At 40.8% G+C, this 24,993-nt stretch overlaps 1 protein-coding gene across 1 annotated transcript in view; it reads left to right on the top strand.

The window, feature by feature from the left end:
• The window catches only part of NOX3 (NADPH oxidase 3), a gene marked incomplete at both ends in the record, with an annotated part of 53,494 nt that extends 29,562 nt beyond the window's left edge, over positions 1 to 23,932 (top strand). The window contains 4 exons of the mRNA XM_084227779.1: positions 767 to 926; positions 9,811 to 9,957; positions 14,313 to 14,437; positions 23,806 to 23,932. Of these exons, the coding sequence (XP_084083905.1) occupies positions 767 to 926; positions 9,811 to 9,957; positions 14,313 to 14,437; positions 23,806 to 23,932 (559 nt within the window). The remainder of the gene's footprint in view (positions 1 to 766; positions 927 to 9,810; positions 9,958 to 14,312; positions 14,438 to 23,805) is intronic.
• Between the last annotated feature and the right edge of the window lie 1,061 nt (positions 23,933 to 24,993).

The following is a 24,993-nucleotide window of genomic DNA, read 5'->3' as shown; positions in this document are numbered from 1 at the left end:
AGCTGGAGAGGAATCCAGAGACCAGTCTGTCCAGGACCATGTTAAAGACAATCATATATACTCAAGGAATAGGCTTGATTCTTACAAAGAAAGATTTGCTAAGCAAAAATGAAACAACAATGCCACCCCTGGCCTAATCATCACAGATTTTGAGTTCACGTAATCGAAAATAACATGTTTTAGAAATTCCACTTAACTGACAAATTATTTCAAAATCATACTGATTCCAAATGGATGGTTTCTCTTAGACTAAAATTATATAAACTTACAAAGATGTGGGGCTGAACCAATAAAAACAGGGAGAATTACACAGTAGAACAACAGCTGAGCCTTCTAAATCACCTTGATGGCTCTGCTTTTTTCTTCTGATGGCAGCTTGAAAAGGAAGGAAGGGAAATAGAGGGAGGGAGGGGGGTGGGGTGGGGGGAAAGCCTTCTTCTACCAGGCTTTTGTGATGCTTAAAACCAAAGCAAGTAAGAACTGCTTGAAAATTGTGCTACATGGAAGAGGCATGAGCTCAGGCCAGAGAAGTCACGCTTTGTCCTTTCATGAATGGCACCTGGGTTAGACTGACCATCTCCCCATTTGGCAGGCTCCCAAATCCTCATGTCCAGCCCAAGCTCTCCAAATAAGTTGTTCTAGAGCACACAGCTAACTTGCCTGTGCACGTTTACCAACGTTCTACAAAATGCCCTGACGTAGGATAGTTGTGTTTTCAAGAGCAGAGTGCTGTGATTGACAACCAGGCCGCTCTTTGCTCCTGCAGGCTAGCAGTGGATGGACCCTTTGGAGCCTCGCTGATGGACGTGTTTCACTACCCAGTGAGCGTGTGCATTGCTGCAGGAATAGGGGTCACTCCCTTCGCTGCACTCCTGAAATCTGTCTGGTACAAGAGTGAGTCAGAAACCCAGCTGAAGCTGAGCAAGGTATGCAAAAAGAAGTCATTAGTTCATCCTTCCATGGATTAAAAGGTTCAACATCCTTATATCTATCATCTGCCGATTCTTGGGGAGGATTTTAATTAACTAGGAGGGATAAACTCAAAGATCCTTAACTATACTTATGTTCTTAAAAATCTCCATTCAGTATTATATTTATGAGAAGGGTTATGTCTAATCTTGTTAAAGATGACAAGACATAAATTTTATTGCTTCATTGCCATTACAGGACATGTAATTGCTCATGTCAGTAAAATATGGACAGGCTGCAAATGGCTATGTGACTGGGCTGCAGTTAGTAATATTAACAGGCAGCCTCTGCCTTCATCTCTTTAGTTTGATACTGTGGTTGCAAGTGTGCAATACAATATCTTCTTCTCGTGGACCAGGGTCTTAACAAAAGGTCAAAATGACATAACTGGCATTTGTTGGCCTGCTTCCTTGGTGCTTTCCAGCTCTGAATCTCCCCGTGGCCATTTCTTATATATTCTTTGTCCAGATGCCACCATGGTTCCCTTAATACATTTGTCCTATCCAGAGACTGTCTCATACTTTAATCCTCTTAAGACAAGCAGCCGACCCTAGAGCGGTGAGAGAAAGGGAGCCACATTAACACCAAATAGAGTGAGCTCAGGGGAATCCAGGATATCAGGCCAGCCTGGTTCTGGCTCTATCATTTCTTTTCTGGTCAAAACCTTGGCTGCAGTTCCCTCGTCTACCAAAGGAGGATGCTTGACTAGATCAGCATGTTCCAGTAGATGGTCTATGAAATGTTGATCATGGAACGCTCCCCTGGAGCATCAGGTGGCTAAATGAATTTCAGAAACATTACCACAAATCTAACATTAAAGGGTCACATTATCTATTAGCCTATTAAATAAGTTTACAGAAGTTCATTTGGTTTGTGTTTCACCCACCCTTCCCAAGCCTTTTTAGCCATAGACACTTTCTTCTTCAAACATTTCTTAAGAAATAGCATTCTGAGAAGCCCTAGGGGTGAGTGCCAGCTAGGAGACCTCTACTATCTCTACTGCTAGGGTTTTCACAACTAAGACATAAGAGTAAATTAGCCATCATCTCATGAGTTTCCAAAGGACAGGCATTGGAGATACATTTTCTCATTTGATCTTAATATGTCCAATAACCTTAAAAAGCAGTGCCTATTTTCTACATAAGCAGCCTGAAACTTAGCAAGACTAAGGTGACTTTCCTGAAAATACATGGGTAATAAAAGGCAGAACGAGGATTCAAACCCAGGCTCTTCTGGCTTTTGCTGTGATATAACCAATAGTGGCAGACATGCCCCCCATCATTGTATTGAGGAAACACTTGGGATTCCTGGTCAGAGAAACCTCCTCAGCTTGATTCTGCCCTCACCAGAAGCTTTAATTTGAGAACCTCAGTTCACCTTTCTGAATAGCATTTCCTGACACACTGGAGAAATAAGACTAACTCCCAACAAGCAGTTTAACACCAAATAAGTTAAATTAAAAATATGGAAATATTTCTGTGTACCTGTGTATAAAATGGTAGCAAGTTTATTACATCTGCCAAAAATACATAGACAACTACTGCTACTACCAGGACTAGCATAGATTTATCAAGCATTGACCACTTGCAGGAAAGTAGTTGGGCATCTTATACATACTATCTCACATCATATTTTTAAGGTTCTTACTGTTTTTATTCCCCTTTTACAGATGAGGTAACTAAAGCTAGATCACACCGCCAATAGGAGTGGTAGGTTCATATTGTTGAATTTCCATGAGACCTCTTTCAACTAAGTACTATTGTCATTTGACAATGAGGATCCTAATGTGCAGAGAGCTAGTAACTGGTAGAAGGAGAGAGTGAATTCATGCCCTTCTCATGCTAAAACCATCTTCTTTGCTCTATGCCACAATAACTTTAAAAAAGCATCTTAGTTCCTTTGGGTGCTTTCACAAAATCCCATAGAGCAGGCGGCTTACAAGCAACAGAGATTTACTTCTCGCAGATCTGGAGGCTGGCAAGTCCAAGATCAAGGCTTCATCAGACTTTACTTGATGAGAGCCTGGCTGCTGATTCACAGCAGCCACCTAGCTGGAACCTGTCTGGCAGATGGGGCAGAGGGATTTCCTTGAAGTCTTTTTTTAAGGTCACTTACTCATTCATGAGGGCTCCACCCATATGACCTACTCACCTCCTGAAAACCTCTCCTCCCACATGGAGCTTTTGGTTTCTACATGTAAATGCTGAGGGGACACAAACACTCAATCTAAGGCACAAGCAAGCAAAACAGCTACTGGTTTCCATGTGTTTTCAGTGCATTGTTATGGCTTATGCTGCTTGCTCAGTCCTCTTAAGCTTTTTCCTTCCGCTTACTCTCTACCAAGTAAAGACACTTATAAATAACTTTGTGATTTTGATTACACTAAGGATCCTGTTCTGTTTCACCTGCATATGGTGAAGTATTGATTGTCTCACTTGCATCCACTTATTCACTCAATGAATATTTATTCGGCACCTACTAAGTGCCAAGTCCTCTCAAACCGACATGAAAAGCTCTTCACAGGATACTTAAGGTTACCTTACTTTCTCTCAACCTCCATGCCCATACACTGTCCTTCTTTTATATCATCTATCTTTCTTTTCTATATTGAGACACACAAAATATCTTATTTTCCCTAACATAAATATGTATATTTTTTTATCTGAGTACTTATTTTCAGTTGAGCATTTTCAGTTGTACATATGTGTGTGTATATATACACACACACACATATCCATATCCATGTATGTAATACATGCATGTCTGTAGATACTGTCTACATATGTATCACATATGCTCTATCAATTTTGAATAAATCAATCCATGAATATTTGGGTACCCCCAAAGAATGAATAAATGGCTTCTACAAAATTTTCTGTAAAATTCTAGGTTACTAAGATTAATTCATTCCTTGATATAACCAGAAAGACTATTCAATAATTTAACAATTAAAATAATGCATTCCTATTATTTTATTACAAATAAGAAAAGTTCTTATAAGCACCCACGCAATCTAAAGTCCATATAGAAACTCATGAAATCTTAATCCATCCTCCTTTCTCACTTTCCCTTGTTATTCTTGGTTCGTGTTTAGGGATTTCTCAGTGCTTTCTCCAGTGAGAAGGAAAATAGCGACGTTGATCTCCAGTCCAAAAGCCATAAAATTGGAAATAAAGAAACTATGTTTCATAACTGATACAATCAGGGATAATATTGGGACAATACTCAATTGATAACAAAAGCAGGAGTAATGGCTTAAGGGACAGGAAGCTAACTGGGTAGACTCACCCAAGAATTCCAGGGGCCTTGACCTTCTTGCTTTGCCTATGACCATGCAAGTTGGTGTCGGCTTGTAGATGGGGAACTGATTTGTCCAGAGTCACTCAGCCACTGAGTCAGGAGGTAGCATGTGTTTCTGATTTCAGCACTCTCTGTGAAGGAAGTGAGGCTTCATGCTATTGAAAGTTGAGGCTGAAATTACACTTAAGCTCCAATTCCTTGGAGTCTGCACACAGGAGAAAATGTTTAGAAAGTTTCTCTGTTTTAAAGCAACTTTGTGTTTGTGTGAATACAGCTATCATTAGGCTTATGTAACTAATATTTGTCAGGCCCTCCCACATGCTTTTGAGATATAAATACCACTCCTTCCACCAAACTGTCAGCATCTATATAATTTTTAAAGTGCAGCAGAGCAAAGCACTAATATTTATCCAACAGCGTCTTCGCAATTACAGATCTGAGCTACAGTTTTCACATTGTTCTCTTCTGTAACAAGGAAGGGGATAAAAAACAACACAGGGGTCGAAGCTAGGATTTTAAGCCTAAACAGTTAACTACAATTAGGCAGGATTTTCTCCTCCCTGGGCTAAACATCAGTGGGCATGAAGGTATACATTTCTACCTACAAGCCTCATGTTGTCAAGTCTATAGTAAAAAATTCACACCAGAAGTTTCCTCAGTTGTTACCACTGCAAATTTGATCTCTTTACCCTTTTTTCTGCCACATTGTTCTAGAACCCATGTAAGTAAAATGCAGGGAGAAAAAGCAATAGACTGTGCTCCTTCTCTGGGATAATGTATAGCGCTTGCCATTTGAAACTGATTTTAAAATCCCTCTCCAGCAATCTTTTATTTTTTTAAGGTTTTTTCTTATTTATACAAGAACCGGGGTACCAGCCAGATGTGTGAGAGGGTGAAAGGATTCACCAGAGTCAAAGTGGGGAGCAGAACAGGCAGACTGACCGAAGTACGCTGCTGAGGGAGCAGTGGGTGATTTTGGAGAGGTCTGCCGTGCCATGTGGGTATCTCCCCAGACAGCCAGGATCAAACCCACACTGCAGAGGCTGCAGACAGCTTCACAGCGCTGCGCTCAACCACCTGCGCCACCAGGGAGGCCCAATCTTTTATTTTTAAAGATGGTGGGAGGAGGGGGAAAGGAAGGGGTAGATGTGGTTGAGAGGAGACTCCCCAAGAAGGCAAAACAACACTAACCACAATGACAACTTGCTGGGAAGAAATTGGGGGAAATGTTTAAGATATTAAAGGGATATTTTCAACACAGGAATCAGTCAAACTTCCTTAGGTGAAGGCAGATGAGGACACAGAGGTCCTTGGAATAAGGGCAGGGGTGTGAGGGGCTGTGCATCTTTGTGCTATGGATAAAACTGAGTGCTGAAGGGTGTGAGTGCTCCCTGGCGAGGAAAGTCCTCCACCCCAGTCTAACAGGTATGATTAATTCTACATCACACTCAATTTGTGAAAAGAGCTCTTGAAAAAATTAGGACAGTTTGCTTGTGCAAACTGTCAAAATGATGAATGAAATAGTTGTGTACAAATGGGGAGGGAGGGGGGGAGATGGCTGACATAAATATATTAGCTTTCCACGTTTAGTTCCCCCTAATATCACCGCTGTGTAGACAGAGCCATGAGAACTGCCAACTGCGAAATTTGGTTCATTTTCTTAACTGCATATGTAATCTTCAGACTATAATAAAATAGATTATCGGAAAACTGAGATAATCTAATTTCTTCATAAATTGTCTTCCTTCATCAGTTCAATAATATATAACTGTGATAATGGGTATTTATAGCGTGTCCCATGCAAAATGGCCTTTGGGTTTCCTAACCTAATATAATAAACAGATAATTCAAATAAAAAGACAGCAGGGGCCAGTGGGAACCAGGCAAATAGGCCAAGAAAGGCAAAAATCCATACTCTGCTTAAATATATTAATAAAACAAAGGAGGGCCTGTTCTCTTTTCTAATGAATGAAAAATGCATTTAATTTAATCGGTTGCGTTGGAGAAATTATTTACCTTCACTTTCCCTCACACTGGAGCTCTGGCCTCTCCTGGAACTAAATGATCCTCTGCACTAATGCCTGAGAAGTGGGGAGCGGGAGCCACGTGGGCTTTGCCAGAAGATTCCTGAGCACCCCATCTTTCACTAGACCATCTCAAGAACTTCAATCTGCCTTTAGGCTTCACCATGGTCCTGTGGGCATCTGACCAGCATTCTCATTTTTTAATATCTTGGTTTATTAACCACACAAGCCATACAAGTCAATCGTGTCCCCTGAAAAGGATTCAAATAAAATAGTCAAAAATCTCCCTTCATTTGCCTTCCCCACCAAACTAACCATCACCACCACCACCACCTTGCTTTCCAGGAAGGACCCATTAAACAGATTAGTGCATCTTATTCCATCCCTTTTCCATGTTTTTGTGCACGTATACTCACCTATACACATATGCAGGGTGTTATTTTATTTCGTTTTGATTTTCGTTGCTGCATGTAGCATGGATTAGCAACTCCAGTGTCATTTCATTTTGTTCTTTCATTTCATTTTGTGCTGTCATATGGCTATCTCAGTTGTAATTCTATTGTTAACGAACATTTCATTAAGTATTGTGACTGTAATTAAAATCAACAAAGATAGAAAAATATCAGTTCTTGGTCATAGGAGAAAGTAGCAATGAAATAATTGCCATGAAATAATTAACATTAAGGATAATGACTTAAAGGACTAAAAATCCCTGAAAAAGATGGAGCTCAGTCTTTCAATGGTTAGCTGAAGAAACAATTTTATAATTATCTCTCTTTAAAATCGAGTATGAAACTCCCATTAGGGAAGCTTCTCAGGAAAAAGATATGTTTGCTTCATAATTTGTTTGCTGTTGCCTTCATAAGAATGATTTTGGCAACAACAACAAAATAAAACCAGGATAAGAATGGTAGCTACCATTATTGAGAAGATTCTATATTTTTCTACATATCAGATGCAGTTTTTACCTTCTCTAAAAAAGTTCTCTCTTTCAAATATAGTCAAATTCTCCATCCCCCTACTTGTGTGGAGCTTCTGTCAGTCCTGTTATTATTTACACAGTGTGAAGTCTCCATCAGCTTGGGACGCTATCACAAAAGTTCTATGGACTGGATATCTTCAATCACAAACATTTCCTCACAGTTCTGGAGGCCTTAAGTCCAAAATCAGGTGCCAGTGTGGGTGGGTTCTGGTGAGAGCTCTCTTCCCAGCTTGCAGGCGGCCACCTCCTCACTGTGTCCTCACATGGCAGAGAAAGCTCTGGTCTCCCCTCTTGTCTCGAGGGCACTACTTACATAGAAGGAGGCCCAATTTTCATGACCTCCTCTAAATCTAACCACTTCCAAATACCAAAATGCCATTGGGTGCTAAGCTTTCGACAGATGATTTGGAGTTATCTATATAACAAAGTTTGTCCTCTACCACATGCCACCATGTTAGATAAAACAGCCTACTGAGAGTAAGATGGAGAGGGTCTATAGAAGAGAAAAGCAATAAATTCCTCAGTAAGTTTTCTTTTTTAACCAGGGGCAAAGCAAACTCCAGTGAGGGCTAAGGATTTCCAAAGGGTTATTTAGATGAGGCACAACAACACAAATTGAGAAAGAAGATAGCCATGTTCGACACCCACAGAGGACGTGAAATCCGTTTCCTGGTCTCCAGACATGTGCCCTTGTTCCCCTTATGCCCTGCAGTCTATTCTCAGCAAAACAGGCAGGTCGCCTTGCCCCGGTGCTTCCTCAGATCAGGCCACCCCCTGCATGACATCCTCCAGTGCCCCACGTCTCAATCACAGCCGTCAACAATGGGTGACAGTCAACATGGCCCCAAAGCAAATCTATACCTCCCTGACCTCCCCCATCTTTGCTACTCTTCCTTCCCTCCCTGAAGCTCCTCCCTGAGAGGTCCCTTGGGGTGTCTTCCCTCTTAGCTCTTCCCCTAACCATCTCACCTCTTCCTCCAACACCTCTCTGCTCAGCTGTCTCTTTCCTTTGACCATTTGACTTAATATTGCAACCCTTTCCGATCTGTCTGGTGTTTCTCTACAGTATTTATCACCCTCTGGCATAACCTATATTTTACTTAGTAATTAACGTCTTTCTTCCTCCCAATTGCAAAACTCTGCAGGGACCAGGAATTGTTCTCTCTCTCATTTGCACTTACAGCTCCAGAGCCAGGAACAGTCTTGGAATGTTGCGCATTCACTGCCCATTTGTTGCATCAGCAAATGAGTGAATGAACAGTCTTCACACTTGTGGGGGATGGCGGGGGGTGGGGGGCACCAGAGGGAAATACTGGTTCAGTTTTACAACCAAGAAGAGACAGGCACTCCTTGTGGGGAGGGGCAGAACATTTGTCCCGAGATTAATATTCAAAATACCCTTCCAAGCAGCAGCTGTCCAACAAATATGTAGACTAGTTCTTGAGAGAAGGTCTTATCCTCACTAGCTCTTGTTCTCCCTGGCTGTTAATATTATAAATTCCTGCATAAACCTGCAGAGAATAGGCAAGATGTTTAGCCTTGAAAATACATTCTGTGATTTTTGTTCTCATGAATTTGATCGGTTAATTAAATCTCATCTATAAGTTTCTTTGTATGATTTTGAGCTTGCAGACTAACTGGTGAAGGTAGAGGGAGAACTGATTTTTGGAGGACATTATTCTCCCATGGAGATCAAGACCAGCCCTGGGTCCATCCTGCTCAGTAGCGATGTCTCTGGGGAGGGGATAGGCAGCAGGGGGTAAAAAGGTGAGAAAAATCTGGAGAATTAATAGATCGATTTCCCATGGTTTTTTCTAGATACAATTATCAGAAACTCAAAGCAGAACAGCTAAGCCTTGATTGTAGCAAACCCAAACTACTCTTGGTCACATGCCATTTTCTAAACCCAGAGAATTGCAAAAAAACTATTTCTAGACCTAATTTCATTAGAGCAGTTGTCACACACCACGGCCACCCAGCACCGACTTCCTTGAACACTGATATTGTCCAACTGAGGGGAACCATCTTGGGCTGTGTGACTTGAGGCTACTGTTACCATAACCCCATCCTCTGGGGGTCCTGCCCAGTGAAATGGATCAGGGCACCAGTCTTTGGGGTCCCTGGAGAAGAATGTTTAAATCCAAGCTTAGGTCATAAGTACAGATGAAGGGGCTTGGTCTGAGAGTTTATCCCCCTTTGGGGGCAGTGAAAGGCACAGCTAGTTATGATTATTAACCTTGCTCAGGAGAAGCACAGCCAGGAATGTGTTGAATTGATCCTCATCCAGAGAAACTGGCAACAGCCCACAGGCTCCTGACTCTCTGAATTCACTCTGGGCTTTTTCAAACACAATGTGAATTTTTTTTTCCAAAAGAAATCACAGTGTGACTGTTTGTTCACTGGCAGAGGGAAGCGTGTAATTTTGCAGAAGTGCCCATTTGAGCTCAAATAATTTAATAGAGATAAAGTGGTCTGTGATTATCAGCACATTATGAAAGAGGGACAGATCGTTGGTCTAGCCTTCTCTCTTTGCAGGTGTATTTCTACTGGATTTGCCGGGAGCCCAGTGCTTTCGAGTGGTTTGCTGATCTCTTACTGTCTCTGGAAACACGTTTGAGTGAGCAAGGGAAAGCTCACTGTCTGAGTTATCATATATTTCTCACTGGATGGGATGAAAACCAGGTATTGACATGACTCTGAGAATGAGCAATATTATCTAACTTGCCTAATCATAGAGCCAAGAGAAAGAAAGAAAGCACTTCAATAGTGAGCTATATAGTTATCTGGTAGCATGAAAGAATTATTATATTTTTTCTGTTCGTAAGTAGGAGAGAATAAAACCAGATGAGAAAGAGCTATTCAAATTGTAACAATCAAGCACCTACAGATAACTTACTGGGAAACAGAAAAGATAGGAAAAGAGGCTGGCTAATGGAAGACAATCCCAAGTTTGGGAATCCAAGAAATGAATGTGATGTCACTAAAAGTTGTATTTGCCTTTTAGTGACATCAAGCAAATATTATTGACTAGCTGTTATGTCTGGTTGAGTTCCTAATAGGTTCCAATTCTATGCTTTATGTTGTTCAGCATTAGGCAGAAAGATTCCCAGGTGTTAACATTCAATGTTTTGTATTGTAAAGTATGTGCGCTTCTACAGAAAATAATTATGTCAAATACATGATTTATCTAGATCCTTTTCTTAAAATTGTATGCATGTGGACTTATTTGCCTAAGATCAAAATGATCTTCTGGTGTGGCAGGTGTTCTGCAGAGTATTATATTAATGAAATATTAAGAGTTGATCAGAAATAATGTATATCAAAATACTGCATGACAGTATTTCAGTGTTGATAAAACTGAATGATAACTATTAAATTTTAAATCTTTTTTAACTCGTCAAATATGGAAGACAACAATGAAATGATTGCTAGATTATGAAATGTATGTTGTAATCAGCACTTCTGTAGCAGCTACTATTAATATTTACTTTAAGGAAAGCATGTTTGAGCTAAGGAGATTTGTATTAATCACTAAATTTACAAACGAATGCTCCTGCATGTCTGTGAGCTCTTTCCTGTGTTTATGTGTTGTCTCTCTCTCCCCCTCTCTCTCTCTTCTCCATCACTTTTTCTCTGTCAACATACACATGCACACACAAAGACACACACACACAAAGACACACACACACAAAGACACACACACACACACCCCACATTGGCCCAATAGAGCATCACTGTATTTGGTCTCTGCTTCTGCAAATGAATAGGAAGATTGGGCTTAAAATTCAGTAGCTAAATGAATTTTTAGCTTCTTATTTGCAGTTATCCTTAAACATTTATTCCTCTGGGATAATTTGAAATATAGATTTCTTGGGAACTATACTTGAAACACCTTAATGAATTAAATAGTGTTAATTATGTTTTCCAAACAAACATTTTCCTTACTCAAGTGGGATCTTTGACTAATGATCCATTTGGTGAAGTACAAACCCAACCTTGTCTTTGGCTTTCATGCTCTAAACGAGAGTGCCCTGGCGTCACACAGGCGTGTCTTCATTGGGTAGCTGTGAAGCGAAGGCTCAGTCTGACTTTGTGAAACACAGCTCTGTCGCCTCCCATCTCTGCCACTTCCATAAGCAAATACAATATACTTTCTCAAATACAAGTAAATTAAAATAGACATGTTCTTTAATTTTTGCCATGACATGTTGAAAATTCTTTAGACACTCAAATTTCAGGAAAAAAAATAATTGGTACATTCTGTCAGTAAGGAATCAAGAGACTGTTTTAGAAATAGCCAATTGTTAGACTGAATTCAACCTCAAAGTGGCAGAATGACAAGAACAGAAGGGACAGATGGGAAAGGTATTTTAAAGGGCAAATTGACAGCGTTTGGAAACTAATTGAACACCAGGCTGAGAAATACATAACAAATATATTCCAAATGTTTGAACATCAGTGATCGGCAACTCAGCAATACCTCTAACAAAATTAGGAAAGGCCCTTTTATTCTATTAAATGACATACAATATTTTTATTAAGGACTCACCCGCTGCTCCCCTCAGCAGTGTATTTCAGTCAATCTGCCTGTTCTGCTCCCCACTCTGTCTCTGGTGAGACAGAGAGCTCTTTCCTCTCACCCCCTACACCTCTGGCCTGTACCCCAGTTCTTGTATGCAAAAATAAATCATTTTTTTTTTAAAAAGGAGGCAAAGACCGTATTCAACCTGACACACAACCCACTTGTTCTAGCCCACTCCCACCATATTCCACTGGAACTGGAGCCACCAAACCCAGCTCATTCTCCTCTCAGGCCCACACTTGGATGCTTCCCCATCACTAATTCCCTCTTGCCCTCCCCCCTGCCTAAAGCATGGAACCTGCCTTAGAGTCCAGTTCTCTGTGAGTCTACCCAGTTTTCTTAGCGGAAATTTCTTAGACATCACCAAAGTAATTGGTTTCCTTCTCCAGAGCTCTTTGTTTCTGCCTCTAGTGAAGAAGAATCTTGCTGTGATTCAAAGCATAATAGCTTCCCTCATGGGCTGCCCCTACTTCAGGAGCAGCTCCTCACAAAGCAGAGGTCTTCTCTCTTCTCTCTACCATTTTGTTTCTCTCTCTCTTCTCTCACCGCCTGCCTGTAGGCCTCACTCAAGAGCTGCATGTAGAAGTATCTTGATGCACAAATTATTTGAGAATTGGAGTGATGATTTTAACTATGATGATCAATTTGAAATAATTCTACATAATATGTTTGGGGAGTTCGAGATGTAGGACTCCTCTCACAAAGGACGACAGAGCCTAGGAGAGAATTTGGATTCGTCTTTGTAGATTACGCTAATTTGGTCATGAAATATGGAAGCTCTTTGGAGACTCATGGTCCAAAAGAGGAAAGATTGCTGAGAATAGAGGATGGAAATGTAGTGACATTTTTAAGACAGGAATATATGATAAGAAAACAAAATCTAATGTTTTTTTTTCCTTTAATCAAAAGAAAAATCAGAGAAGTCAAAGAACTAGGATTTTAGTGCAACTAGAATCAAGAAGGAGCAATGTCTAGCCACTGGTGGAGAAACCAAGGAGAACTAGGTCTCAGTTGGTTGTTAGATTTGGCACTTGGTCAAAATTACCTTGCCTGTCTGTATTCTTCGGCCCTCAGCTGCCAACAGTTTACTCTACAGTCAATTCTATGATTTAGCAAAGGCATTGTGGGGAGTGCAATGCCACATCTCTGATCTGGAAGCTAATGCAACTCTGACCCGGAATTTCAGCTCTAATAACAGAGTCTGCCAGTTTCCAAAGCTCATTCCTCAAATACCACCTCAGATCTTACTCCTAAACTCTTGTCTCATACTTCTGCCTTGATAAACCGGCCTCATAAGAAGATCCTGCCTACCTCTTTCCTTGTCTAGAGTCTGATTCCCAAACTTGGTTACTTCAGTGGCCTTGCTTCATGAAATTAGACTTACCACAGGGATTTCCTGTGGCCTGGAGTTCTGATATTCCATCATCTTCAAGGTGCTTCCATTATTTTCTGCTCCACCTCCCCATTTCTGGATGCTTTGCTAGACTGATAAGTACAGTCAGGGAAGTCAGGACAGTAGCAAAATCCTGGAGTAAGAGTTATGTCTAGCAAGGGTCTTACCTAACTGGTCAAGAGCAAGAAGCAGCAGAAGATGTAAGTAAATGGAGCACCAAGAGTACAACATGTGAGCTCAAAGAATAGTAGAGGGGTCTAAGAGATGAGCTCAGGGGACACTACATCCCAGGTAAGAAGGGGGCAGCCAGAATTCAGCAGGAGCTGATACAACTTATAGCAATGTAAAAAATCGTCATTAAATGGCATTTGTAGGCCCAGGCTCTGGTTTATGAACCTAGTATTTGTTTATTCTCCAGTTACCTGACTCCTGGATATAGTCACATAATTTGAAAGCAAATGGTAGGGCATGAGCTCCAGCCACACCCTTGCTATGCTTTGGCTGCCTGTCCTGTCTGCCAGGCTCTACAGTAGCCCCACCCAGACAGTACATTCAAATGATCTCTACTCTGTGACCTGATGGTAGGACCAGCTTCTTCCTGAGTGTATGTAGCCTATCAGCCTAATCTGGCAGTGCCCCTCTCACATCCCCAGGATTAATATTCAGTGAAAGGGGACAAAAGTCAAGATTATTTTTGAGAAGTTTGGCAGAAAAGAGAAATAGCTTAGTGCTTGTTTTCCCATAACCTTATTTACTATATTACACTCATTCTTTAAAAGAAAAATATTCATTCCAGCCTCATGTTCTTGTACATCTACCACGTGTAAAGCATTTTGTTTCGACAACGCCCAAGGCAGAATACAAAGAGAAATGAGATCAGATGCCTGTCCTAAAGTGTGCAATCAGTGAGGGCTGATGGTAATGAGGAGCAGTTCCAGCCCCATAAAAAATTGTCTTGTGTATTAAATCTATAAATGAGCATAATTACTTCATCTTTTATTTAGTAGACAGCTCTTTTTTTTTTTTTCTTCCTGTCATCTGATACCACAATTTTTGCCTTAGGCTATTTACATAGCTTTACACTGGGATGAAAATACTGACGTGATTACGGGGTTAAAGCAGAAAACCTTCTTCGGAAGACCCAACTGGAATAAGGAGTTTCAGCAGATCGCCTGCAATCACCCTGGGTAAGGAACAGACATGGTCTTTTTCCTCTGCCTACTGGGAGCCTCCTGGGGAAATGCCAGTTGCTGATGAAATGGGAAGTTCTGGACCATGAGCTAGTTCACCTATAGTCATGGGCATCTCGTTCATTGAGAGAGAAAACATGGACCTTAGCTAAGGCAGTCATAGGATATTTCAGGATACAAATATCCTGTAACTGGCTCAGAATAACAGACAATTATCAGTTAAGTTGAAAAATTTCACACTGAAATGCAATGAAATAAGCTGAGTTTCCCATCTTTTCAAGATGTCTTTGGTGAACAGAGATGACTTCTAATTACCCACATGGAAAGCTCATTTCTGTCCACTGTAAACTGTGGCATGTCTAGCAAAGCAGACAGGAAATGTTTGAGGCCCAGGCAAGGATGATGGGTGGCGATTAAAGAGCCAGTATCTGTAGTCCAAAGGTCTGTGTGTAGATCCTGGCTCTGCCATTACCGTGAATTTACCTGGTACAGATTTATTGTTGGCACTGACTGATTTTCTTCTGTAAGCTGCAAATAATAATGCTAACCTTCTTGACTTCTGTGAGTATCAAATGAGTAAATACATATAAAGTGCCCAAACCAGTATTTCAAATACAGTAAACGTTAGCTATTATCATCATCAACATTAGCTGTAGTAGTTGCTTACTACTGCTATGATTTTGTCATGATAAACTTCTCTGCAGAAGAGAAGAGCATTTGTTCTGGGACCTTAAGGCAAGAGTGAAGCCTATATTTTCAGTTCTAGAAGTTGCTGGCTATGTGACCTTGAACAGAGTAGCTTATTTATGCATTTTGGCCCATTATAAAATATGGATGATATTATACATTCACAGCATAGTTTTTATTGATATAAAAAAATACATAGTAGTTTACCAGACTTGGTCAAATACAAAGCCCTAATGCAAAATCATCATTGTTATTACATGACCTCTGAATCGGTCTTTGTTTTGAACCCCATCATCTACAACTCTTGAAAATCATCATGCCCTAATACTGTCTTCACTAACATAATAGCTTCCATGTTTGAGAAAGACCTGGAGGATTGTGGGATTTTGCCATGTAAACAGCTGGGAAAGAGCAGAAGGGCAGCACATGGCAAGGTCCTGAGGCAGCAGATACTGTTCGTGGCTTGAACTAGAAGGCCAGAGTCATTGAAATAGAGAGAGTGTCAGGAGGAGGCACTTAGTAGAGGGACCTGTAGTGGATATTACAGGTTCCTGAATTTCATTCTGAGGGGAAACTACTTAATGGTTGAGTAGAGGAGTGATGTGACCCATCCTGTGTTTAATGGGATCATCTTGCGGCTATGAGAGTGTAGCTCGTAAGAGGCAGAAGTCCAGAGGCTGGTAAGGAAGTACACAGTGGTGGAATTAGCAGGGGCAGAAAGTGAATATGGTGACAAGCAGTTTCACTTGGGACCTCCTGTGGAAAGAGAGCTGATGTGAAGGTCTTACTGATGGATTGGATGGGAAGCCTATACCAAGCTTGAAAGGAGCTACCACTTACTAACATTGGGATACCTTAAGAGGAACAGGGTAAGAAGTGGGGTAATAAGAGTTGTGATTTTCTTTTACATTTTCAGTGTAAGATGCCCATTACGTCCAAGTGGAAAAGTTGAGTAGGCAGGTGAATGCCTTAGGGACTCGGGGGAGAAGTTGAAGTTACACACTTGGCAGGTGACAGCATATAAACTGTGTTTGGAGCCACAACAATGGGTGATGTGGACAAAGAATCAAATGTAAATCAACAGGAGTTTTGGAAACCATGATATTCGGAGGGTAGGGAAATAGTCTCTTCTTTCAGGTTATAGAGTTTAACACATCCCACTTTTAGCTATTGTATTAACCTTGTCGTTTAGGTTTTCTATCCCCTGACCCTTTGTTTTCTGTCCATTTTTTCAGTATTGAACCACTAAGAGCAAATTAAAACTATGAGGGTATTTTTGATTAATTCCCTAATTTCTGTGAATTCCCTGTGTTCTTGTCATCTCTCTTAGTTCAGGTATTGTCAGTTTGTCTTCCTTCATGGAGGCTTTTGCTTCATTAAACTTTTTGTAGTTATTTAATATTTTTTCTGCCTTATGGAATATTTTTCTGGTGAATATTCTTCTTAACAGTTTTGGTACTTATTCTACTATCTTCTTGTATTTCTCACTGACGTGAGCTAGAACCCGTTCTTAAATTTTGTCTATTCTCTTCAAATGTGGCTTCTTCAAAACCATCCCAGCTTCTGGGAATCTCAGAATCTGGTTGTCCTGTGATTCCCTCTTCAACATCTTGTCCTGCTTCTGGAACCCCAGACTTCTCTAAATTCATGAAATCACTGTTTTCACATCCCACCCTTCAGGTGCTTGTGCAGAGGCAGAGAATGAGTGGTTCATTTTCCCTGTGGTCTCATAATAAAGATTATCAGTAGAAAACAGAGTGAATGTTACAAACTCCTATATTACAGCTGCAACCGGGTTTTTTAATCACAATTTTCTCTTTTCGGGAAAAAAAAATCTATTCTTCTGATAAATGTTGAACACTACATTTCCAATCATCATGGAGTGAATGTTGCCACTCAGCAGGCTCTGACACAAGCGTGCATCTTGGGACAGAAAACTCTATAATGACATCTCACATCACATGTGTGTGTTTTTGTTAACATGCAGGTTTAGCAGCCTAGTGGGGCAACCCTTTCAATACAGACCATTGCATTAGCTCCTTTCCCTCAGAAAGGTGTGAACTAGAAACACAGCATGAAGAACTTGAGAGTGGAACCGAGTTTGGACAAACTCAATCCCCAAAATTGTGTTGTGTAGCACTGGCATGGTAGTCTGTCTGGTTTTGCAGGGAATGAAGATCAGAGAATAGTTTGAAGGAGGGAACTTGAAAACCTGTCACTTTTCTCCTTGCCCTGTGAGAAGGGGGTAATTCCTCTTCAGAAGCCATCATCTGGTTGAATTTTTCAGCAGAGTAGCTGTGTAACAATCTCTTCTGAAGGATGATTTCATCTCTTGCAGAATAGAAAAGACCCCAAGATTTGGATGTCACTGACCCAATCCTCTCTACTTACTTTCTAGCCTAAAATTTCATAAATCCCATATTTGTAATAGCCTTATACTCTAGAACTCTGTGACTTGTAACTTAGCTCCAATGATCAGTGTAATTAATATCAGACACATGTAGGCAAAGATCGATTATTATTTCATCCTTGGTATGCCAGATCCCTGAGAAAAAACAAGTCACCCATAAAGAACTTAGCACCACCCTTCCAAAAGATTTTTAAATGACCTCCTTAAAATAATCTTATTTTCTGCTGTGTAAAAAAAAAAAAGAAGGAAGATTTATGTTTAATGAAGCTTTTAATGAAGAAATCTCGGAAAGAGAATGCCAATAAAATCTAATTTTTAAACAAGAAAATCTAATATTGAGAAGTATTTCAATATCCTGGCCTTTGTCCAGATATAAATGAAACACACAATCCAATTATTGCTTTGCACAAAGGACAAAGTAACATTAATTTTCCTCAAGATGGTTATTAAGGAGATAAACAGTATGTTTTCCCCTTATTATGTCAAGGATATGTTTGTTCCCAGGCTCACTTGGCTACTCTTCTAAGACAGGTCTGGCTCGTCATTAGCTCATATCTTTTGGCAAAGATGAGTCAGAAAGAATTGGTGGATTTGTCCATGGCCTCAGAAAAGCTTCTTTGTTCTTGAGGGCCTTTGAAGTAGGCTCTCAACCATTTCTATTCATCAGCGCGAAGCCAAGGATTCTTAGGGCTTACTCTTTTAAAAACATTTACCTGTTCACTCAAAGCTGGAGTTTGCTCTTGTTCTAAGAAGGAGTTAAATCAAAAGAATAAAGGGAAAGAAGGGCAAAAACATTTTTTATAGAACATGAAAAACAGCACCAAAAATAAAGCTCGAAGGGAAGCAGATCAAAGAGAATAGTGCAAGCTCTGAAGGAACCAGAAAATTGCAGAAATAACAGTAATAGAGAAACAAATTGATGGGCATCGAAATGAATACAAATAAGGAAAGGGGGAGAAAAAAATTAAAAAGCAATCAAAGGCTGAAAGTAGAAAGTGGGAAAGTGTGTCCTATTGTTTTTATTTGCAATTAATTTTCATAAGTATATCAGCTGTATTGCAAAAACACAAGGATAGTTTTAAAAGAAGATCAACAAATACCAAGTGGATATATAAAAAGTAAGTCTTTTATTGCTAACCCACGTGCATGGCAACTGTTGTATATTGCTTAACTTAGACAAGCACAGAAAGTGCTCTAAACATAAAAACAATGGAAACTGTTCTCCTAATTAAAGTACAGTAGGTTAATTAAATGCATGCCTTGCGATCTGTCTTGCTAATCTATAGAATTGTTCACGTATACAAAAATGGAAGCGGCATTGCGTGTTTTCGTGAATGTTCTCAATATGTTCCCAAGCATCAGACAAATGTTCAGAACCTCCGTGCATCGTTTCCCAAAAGGTAGACAGAATGAAAATAAATTTGTCTTTGTCACATCTTAGCTACTTTTTTGATAAACACACATTGTGCATATCCTCAACCTTCTGGATTTATGGATCCGTTGTTTTGAATTAATTGAATAAAATGACTTTCCATAGAACTTCCATCTTTGATCTTGCACTTCACTAACATTTAGAGTTTGCTACTTCTGACTTATCTACTAACAACTTCTCTGTGCCTGGTAGGCATAAAACTATGTAATTAATTACCATAAAAAGCTTTGAAGATGTAGCCATTTTTTCATAACTTCAGTAGAAGTGTTTCTTTGGTCTTGCAGGGGGAAATGAAGATGAGCAGAGTACTACCTTTCGTTGGGTCAGTGCAACCCAACCTGATCATAAAGGCAGATGTCAACTTACCACGTGACTCGGAGTGTCTAGTCCATTTCACAGGGCTGTATTTGACACAGCCTATTGTTTTCAGAAATGCAAAAATACCTGTGTGTTAAATTGAGCCAATGTGTCCATCTGGAGCCACATTTGCTTGTGTGCACACCCCCCAGTTCCCGTTTGTGCGTGCATATGGGCAGAGTGTTTTCAAATGATATCTTTCAAAATTAACACTCTGCTTATAGCATCCGGGCCTCCTACCTAACAGGATATCCTCAATGTTCATTTTATGACTAACATGTTTAGAATTCTCAAATAGACTTAAATGGAAGTCCCACATATGATAAATTATAGCTGCAAGAGAAAAATAAAGCCACCATAAACTTATCACTGGGATATTGTCAGCGTAGTTACTTAGAGCTTTCCTACCTGAGGACAGTCAGCTCTCCAGTTTTAATCAAAAGAAGATTCCATGGAAATTACTTGCATGAGGGGACTAGGAATGTGGGTGAGCACAAGGTGGATCATCATTACTCTGCAGTTTCTTAGATGATGGGACATCCTCCAAGATATGGCAAAAAATACTGGGATTTTTCCATATGAACATACATATATTTTAGTGCTTTATCAGCAAGGAGGAAGGAGAGAATTGGCAGAAAAATGGCTCTCCCTTTTCTGGGAACCCACTCTACAGTCTACTACTTTTATTTCCTTCCCTTATTTGACCCTAAAGTCCTCATGGGCAGCAGCTAGTCTATGCTTCTCAGCCGAGCAGGTGGCCAGCATCAGCAAGTGTAGGAATAGTGACATGGACATGGAAGCTGGGACAAGGGCCTGAACTCTTGTCAAAGAAGATGGAGTTGGTGGGAAAGGAGCAGGGTGAGTGTCACAGCAACGAGCAAGGGACGGGGCATTGTAGTCCTTAATGAATAGCTGAGTTATTAAGACGCAGAGAGAAGTACCGGGGCAGGCTGCCACAAATCCATTGGGAGATGGGGTTAAAAATGGCCAACGCAACTATCTGTGGTTATGAAAAAGAAGGTGTTGTGCAGAATATAATTATGCCATGAATCATTGGGAGGCATTTCTAATGAAAAACATTCTCTAGGAGAGATTAACCAAAAGTGGTGTCCATTGTCTGATACCCAGTTAGTAGATTCTCATTCTCTTCCTTCTAAGCCCCCATAAATCCACAGGAAGCTTCTGTTTATCGATTTTATTTGCTGAATGCACTCAGGGTATAAAGTAATTTGATTTTTTTTAATGGGGTTTAGGGTCTGCCCCTACAGGGTTATAACTTACCAAGCATAAAAGTCAACACATAAAAACAAACATACAATTTAAAGAGAAGAGGGCACGAGGCAGGAGAAGCTGGGAGTCCAGCAAGAGGGTGGGAGTACTCCAGGCCCAAGCAAGCTCTCCTCTCGCTATGCACAGAGACCTCCCGGGGAGCGACATTTGGATGCCTTTCATTCAAGGCTTCACTGACCTGTTTTGCAAAATGCATCAACCCCACAGAGAAGAACCAGAAGTTATTTAGCAAAGAAGAGGGAGGAAAGGAGAATTTTCTTTATCACTTAGCGGAGAGGAGAGTAATGCTGTGAAGGTTAGCCATCTTTGTGGTCTGTGTAAAATTCGTCCTTTTCTCATCAAAGTCAGCAGCTCAGACGATCAATGCCGCTGATGTTGTCCCTGAGCCAAGTCCTCACGCGGGTGCAGCTCAGCAGCCTGCAGGCTATAAACTGGAGAATGATGCCTCGTGTTTTTATACGTCTTTTACAGGGAATCTTTTTTTTTTTTTTAATTCTAAGCAATTGTGGGTAATTAAACTTTATAGAAGAATTTTTTTTCTTTACCAACCCCATTAGGGTTCTGTTACCCTTATCCATGGCCTCATAAAAGGGAAAAAAAATGCTGCTGCATCTGCGCCTCCATTGCCTTGTGCAGTCTCTGCTCCGTGACTCACAATCTGCTTTTAGAACAAGCAATCTCCAGGCTTGAAATCAAATGCCGAGAGGGCTGAGCAAGGCAAGTGAAGAAAGCCGTGCCTGGGGACAAGGGACAGCACTGGGAGCTGGAGCGATCCGGCCCCTCTGCCTTAGCAGAAAGTAGAGAATGGATGATCTTTGTGAGACCTTTTGGTGACTGCATTAGCAGGACAGTGACATGAATACAGAAAAGCATGTACTGAGCTGCACGGTGCAATAGCTTTGGCTTCAAAAGATGCCGGGTAGTGCGACCTGCTGGGGACGCCAGAGGTGCACCTGGCAGCTAGCAATCAGAATCCTTTGAAATGGAGTCTTCAAGGTCAGCATCGAAGAGCCTCCTTGGGTCTGCAAGCAGTCACGGTGGCTGCAGGCGAAAGGGCATCTCAGCCTGTTGGGAAGGGGCCAGTGGGCCGTCTCTTTGTGACGCCTACACTAATAGAGAAATATGACCGCCCACAACAGCGCCTTTGAACCTAGATGCAAGGTACCTCTGGGCATCAGACGCCACGCCACGCTGTGATGCCTCTCTGGGGAGGGTTTTGTCTGCCCCATTCAAAATGTTTCAGTCCAGGACTCAAAAAAACAAGAGCTAGAGTGCTGATCCAGGAAATCTGCCATCATTGCTGGGTTAACTGCCACCTGGAATTTTCTCCTTGGCTTCATGGGGCAGGTTGGCATCCTGAGGGTCCTGACAGAGCGAGTCTTGTACCCACATGGAGGGGACGGTGGGCTGCGGTATCTCCCCCAGCTCACGCAAAGGTTCTGGGAGCGAGGTGCTTGCTATAAGTCTCCCCATTTTACAGGTAAAGAAATAGGGCTTTTGAGGAGGTAATTAACATGCCCAAAGTTACCCAGCAACGAAGTAGTGGAACCAACCACTCTCTTCACCATCTTTTTCATAAGTGCCTAAAAATTGCTTCATTCAGTCATAAACTCATTTTTCAGTGGGAACTATTTTCTAAAAAAGCACTTTCTTGAATTTAGCCATGGGAATGATATCGTTAAAAATACTACTTATACATTTTAAACATATTGTCATTTACAAATGATTCCACTCAGTAAGTTGCTTTGAAGCTAGAGTTTGAAATGTAATTGAACCATCAATTTCTACCATGATATTATGGGCCTGGAACACATCATTAAAATGTGGGTACAATCATTAAATGTGGGTACACGACAGAGAACCGTGTTAATATATCAGTTAATAAGAGCGAGGCGATACAAGCACTTCCCAACAGAAACCAGGTGTAAAGTCCAGTGGTTTAGTGGGCTCGCCCTCGAGTCCAGGAATTTCTCTAAGACAACGGTTGACATAACCACACTCTGCTGTGTTACCTGGGGTCTCGCTAAAAATGCTTACCTGGATTTTAAGTCTGGAAACCTATGTTTTAACAATCTGCCTAGATGACTTTATGTGCAGAAACTATGAGAAATTTTGATCTAGAGTAACTGATTCAGCTTGTGCTGGAGGTTGGAAAAATGCTACAGGAACCAATTCCATACAAAGTGAGGGGAAACATGGTCTCTGTACACCCTCTAGAGACTGGCTCCTCCTAACTTCCAGAGACGACCTGAATCTTTACCCCCAGACATTGTTTCTGAGTCAGTAGAGCCAGCAGCCACATGTACAAGGGATCTGAGTGGCCCTGGGACAGTCACTATGTACAAAACTCCCCCAACACAGTCTCCTGAAATGTCACACATTGTAGATGAAACTTTTGGGTGACTTCATTCTCAGCAATAGCTTTTTCCTTTCCAACTCTTTTCCTTGACCATCTTTGAAAATCCCAACAAGAGAGATAAACTAAGCTGTTATTATTTAGTATGAATTTCATTGTCAGCACAGAGACAGAGTTGAATAGAATACTAGTAACCACTGACACTCTGAAAAACTTTTTGAATGAAATATCTCATTTCACTTTCAAATAAGAATTTTCCTTTCAAAGATTATATAGTCCTGATCTTTGTTTTTCACGTGTGGAGACTGAGAGCCAACGTCTTGACCAAGACTCACAGGTAGTAATCAGCAATCATTTGTTCATTCAACAAACATGTACTGTCTGTGGGCGGTGGGTACTATCCAGGGCATCAGTATTACAATGACAATCCTCCCATTTTATGATAAGGAAAAGGGGGGTACCCCGTCCAAGTTCCTGCTCACAGGGACTCTACATCGGATCACCAACCCAAGAGGACACTAATCAAGGTGACCTGACAAAAAATCCGAGCAAGATCACCTCAACATCAAAACCCCCTCTCCAGTTAGCAAGGCCCCCTCCAGCCTCCGCTTTCTCGGGTCTCCCTACCTGTGTGACTCAGGTGTGTAAGGTCCTGGGAACCTGTGAGAGGGTGTGGAGCTCAAAGCAGGAAAAGAGACTCTAAGGAAAATGGAAGTGGGTAGGGAAAGATAAACAAAACAAGTCCAAACCACAAACATGTCGCTGATTGTGTCATCTGTCCTGGCCGGCTTTGCTTCGTCTAACACGTATCTTCCCTTCTCCCTCTCCTGCAGCAGCAACATTGGTGTGTTCTTCTGTGGGCCCAAAACTCTCTCAAAGACGCTTCAAAGTATGTGCCGCCTATATTCATCTGCTGACCCCAGGGGCGTCCATTTTTACTACAACAGAGAAAGCTTCTAGACTTAGGGATAAAATTCACCAATTGTGTAAGTGTCTACCATTGTAGAGGTCAGAAGTTGGGAAACTTTTCCCGTAAGGGTCAAATAGTAATTATTTTAGACTCTGTGAGCCTTATGGTCTCAGTCACAACTGATCAATTCTGTCATTGCAGTGCACTAAAGTCACCACCAAAAATACACCAAATGAATGGGTTCCAATAAATGTTCCCATAAAACTTTATTAAGGATACTGAAATACAATTTCATATAATTTTCTCATGTAATAACATATTCTTTTTCTTTTTTTTTCAGTGATTTAAAATTGCAAATCCTTCTTAATTTAAGGGGTGGGGGAAGAGCCCAATGGACTGTAGTAAAGGATTAATGGAGCATTGATAGTGGGTGTGGTATGATAACATACATTTGTAACATATACATTGTGGTAGGTCAACATCTCAATAAACATAATTTCAAATAAAATTAATTTTTAAAAAGTGAATCTTAGTTCATAGGTTATCCAAAACATTGGGCCAACAGGTAGCTTGTGGAACCAGGATAAAGGTCATCGTCTGTTATTATTTTGTTGTGTTTTTTTTTTAATTGAGACAACATTGGTTTACAACACTGGGCCTGATTCAGAGGCATAGGGTCCCACTTCTTCAGGTGTATAAAATGCTATCACACTACAGCCACCACCAGAGCTCCATTTATATATTCTATCCTTTTCCTCTCCTTCTTGCAACCTCAATTCTGCAGTCAGATTTCTAGGGGGCACCAAACTTGTTTTCTTGCTTAACTTTCCGCTCAACATGGAGACTGGTGTGGCTGCTGGCTCCAATCTCCTTTAGAAGTCATTTCAAATTTCTGTCACCTTGATAACAAAGATATTTGCCTGTATCCAAACCTGATCTTTTCTGCTTAACCTAAAGCTCTTTTGTGCTTTTTTATTCATCCTCTATATACCTAAGAAATCAGCAATAGGAGTTATCTTTCACAAAAATCCTTTATATACTTGGAAATGATCTAAAAATCATCCCTTACCTGTCCCTTTTCTAGTCCAAACAATACTGGATTCTTAACCCT

Source organism: Talpa europaea (genome assembly GCF_964194135.1).
Source record: "Talpa europaea genome assembly, chromosome: 2".
Taxonomy (NCBI): domain Eukaryota; kingdom Metazoa; phylum Chordata; class Mammalia; order Eulipotyphla; family Talpidae; genus Talpa; species Talpa europaea.
Note: the sequence above shows the minus strand (reverse complement) of the source record. Positions and strands in the feature narration are given on the sequence as shown.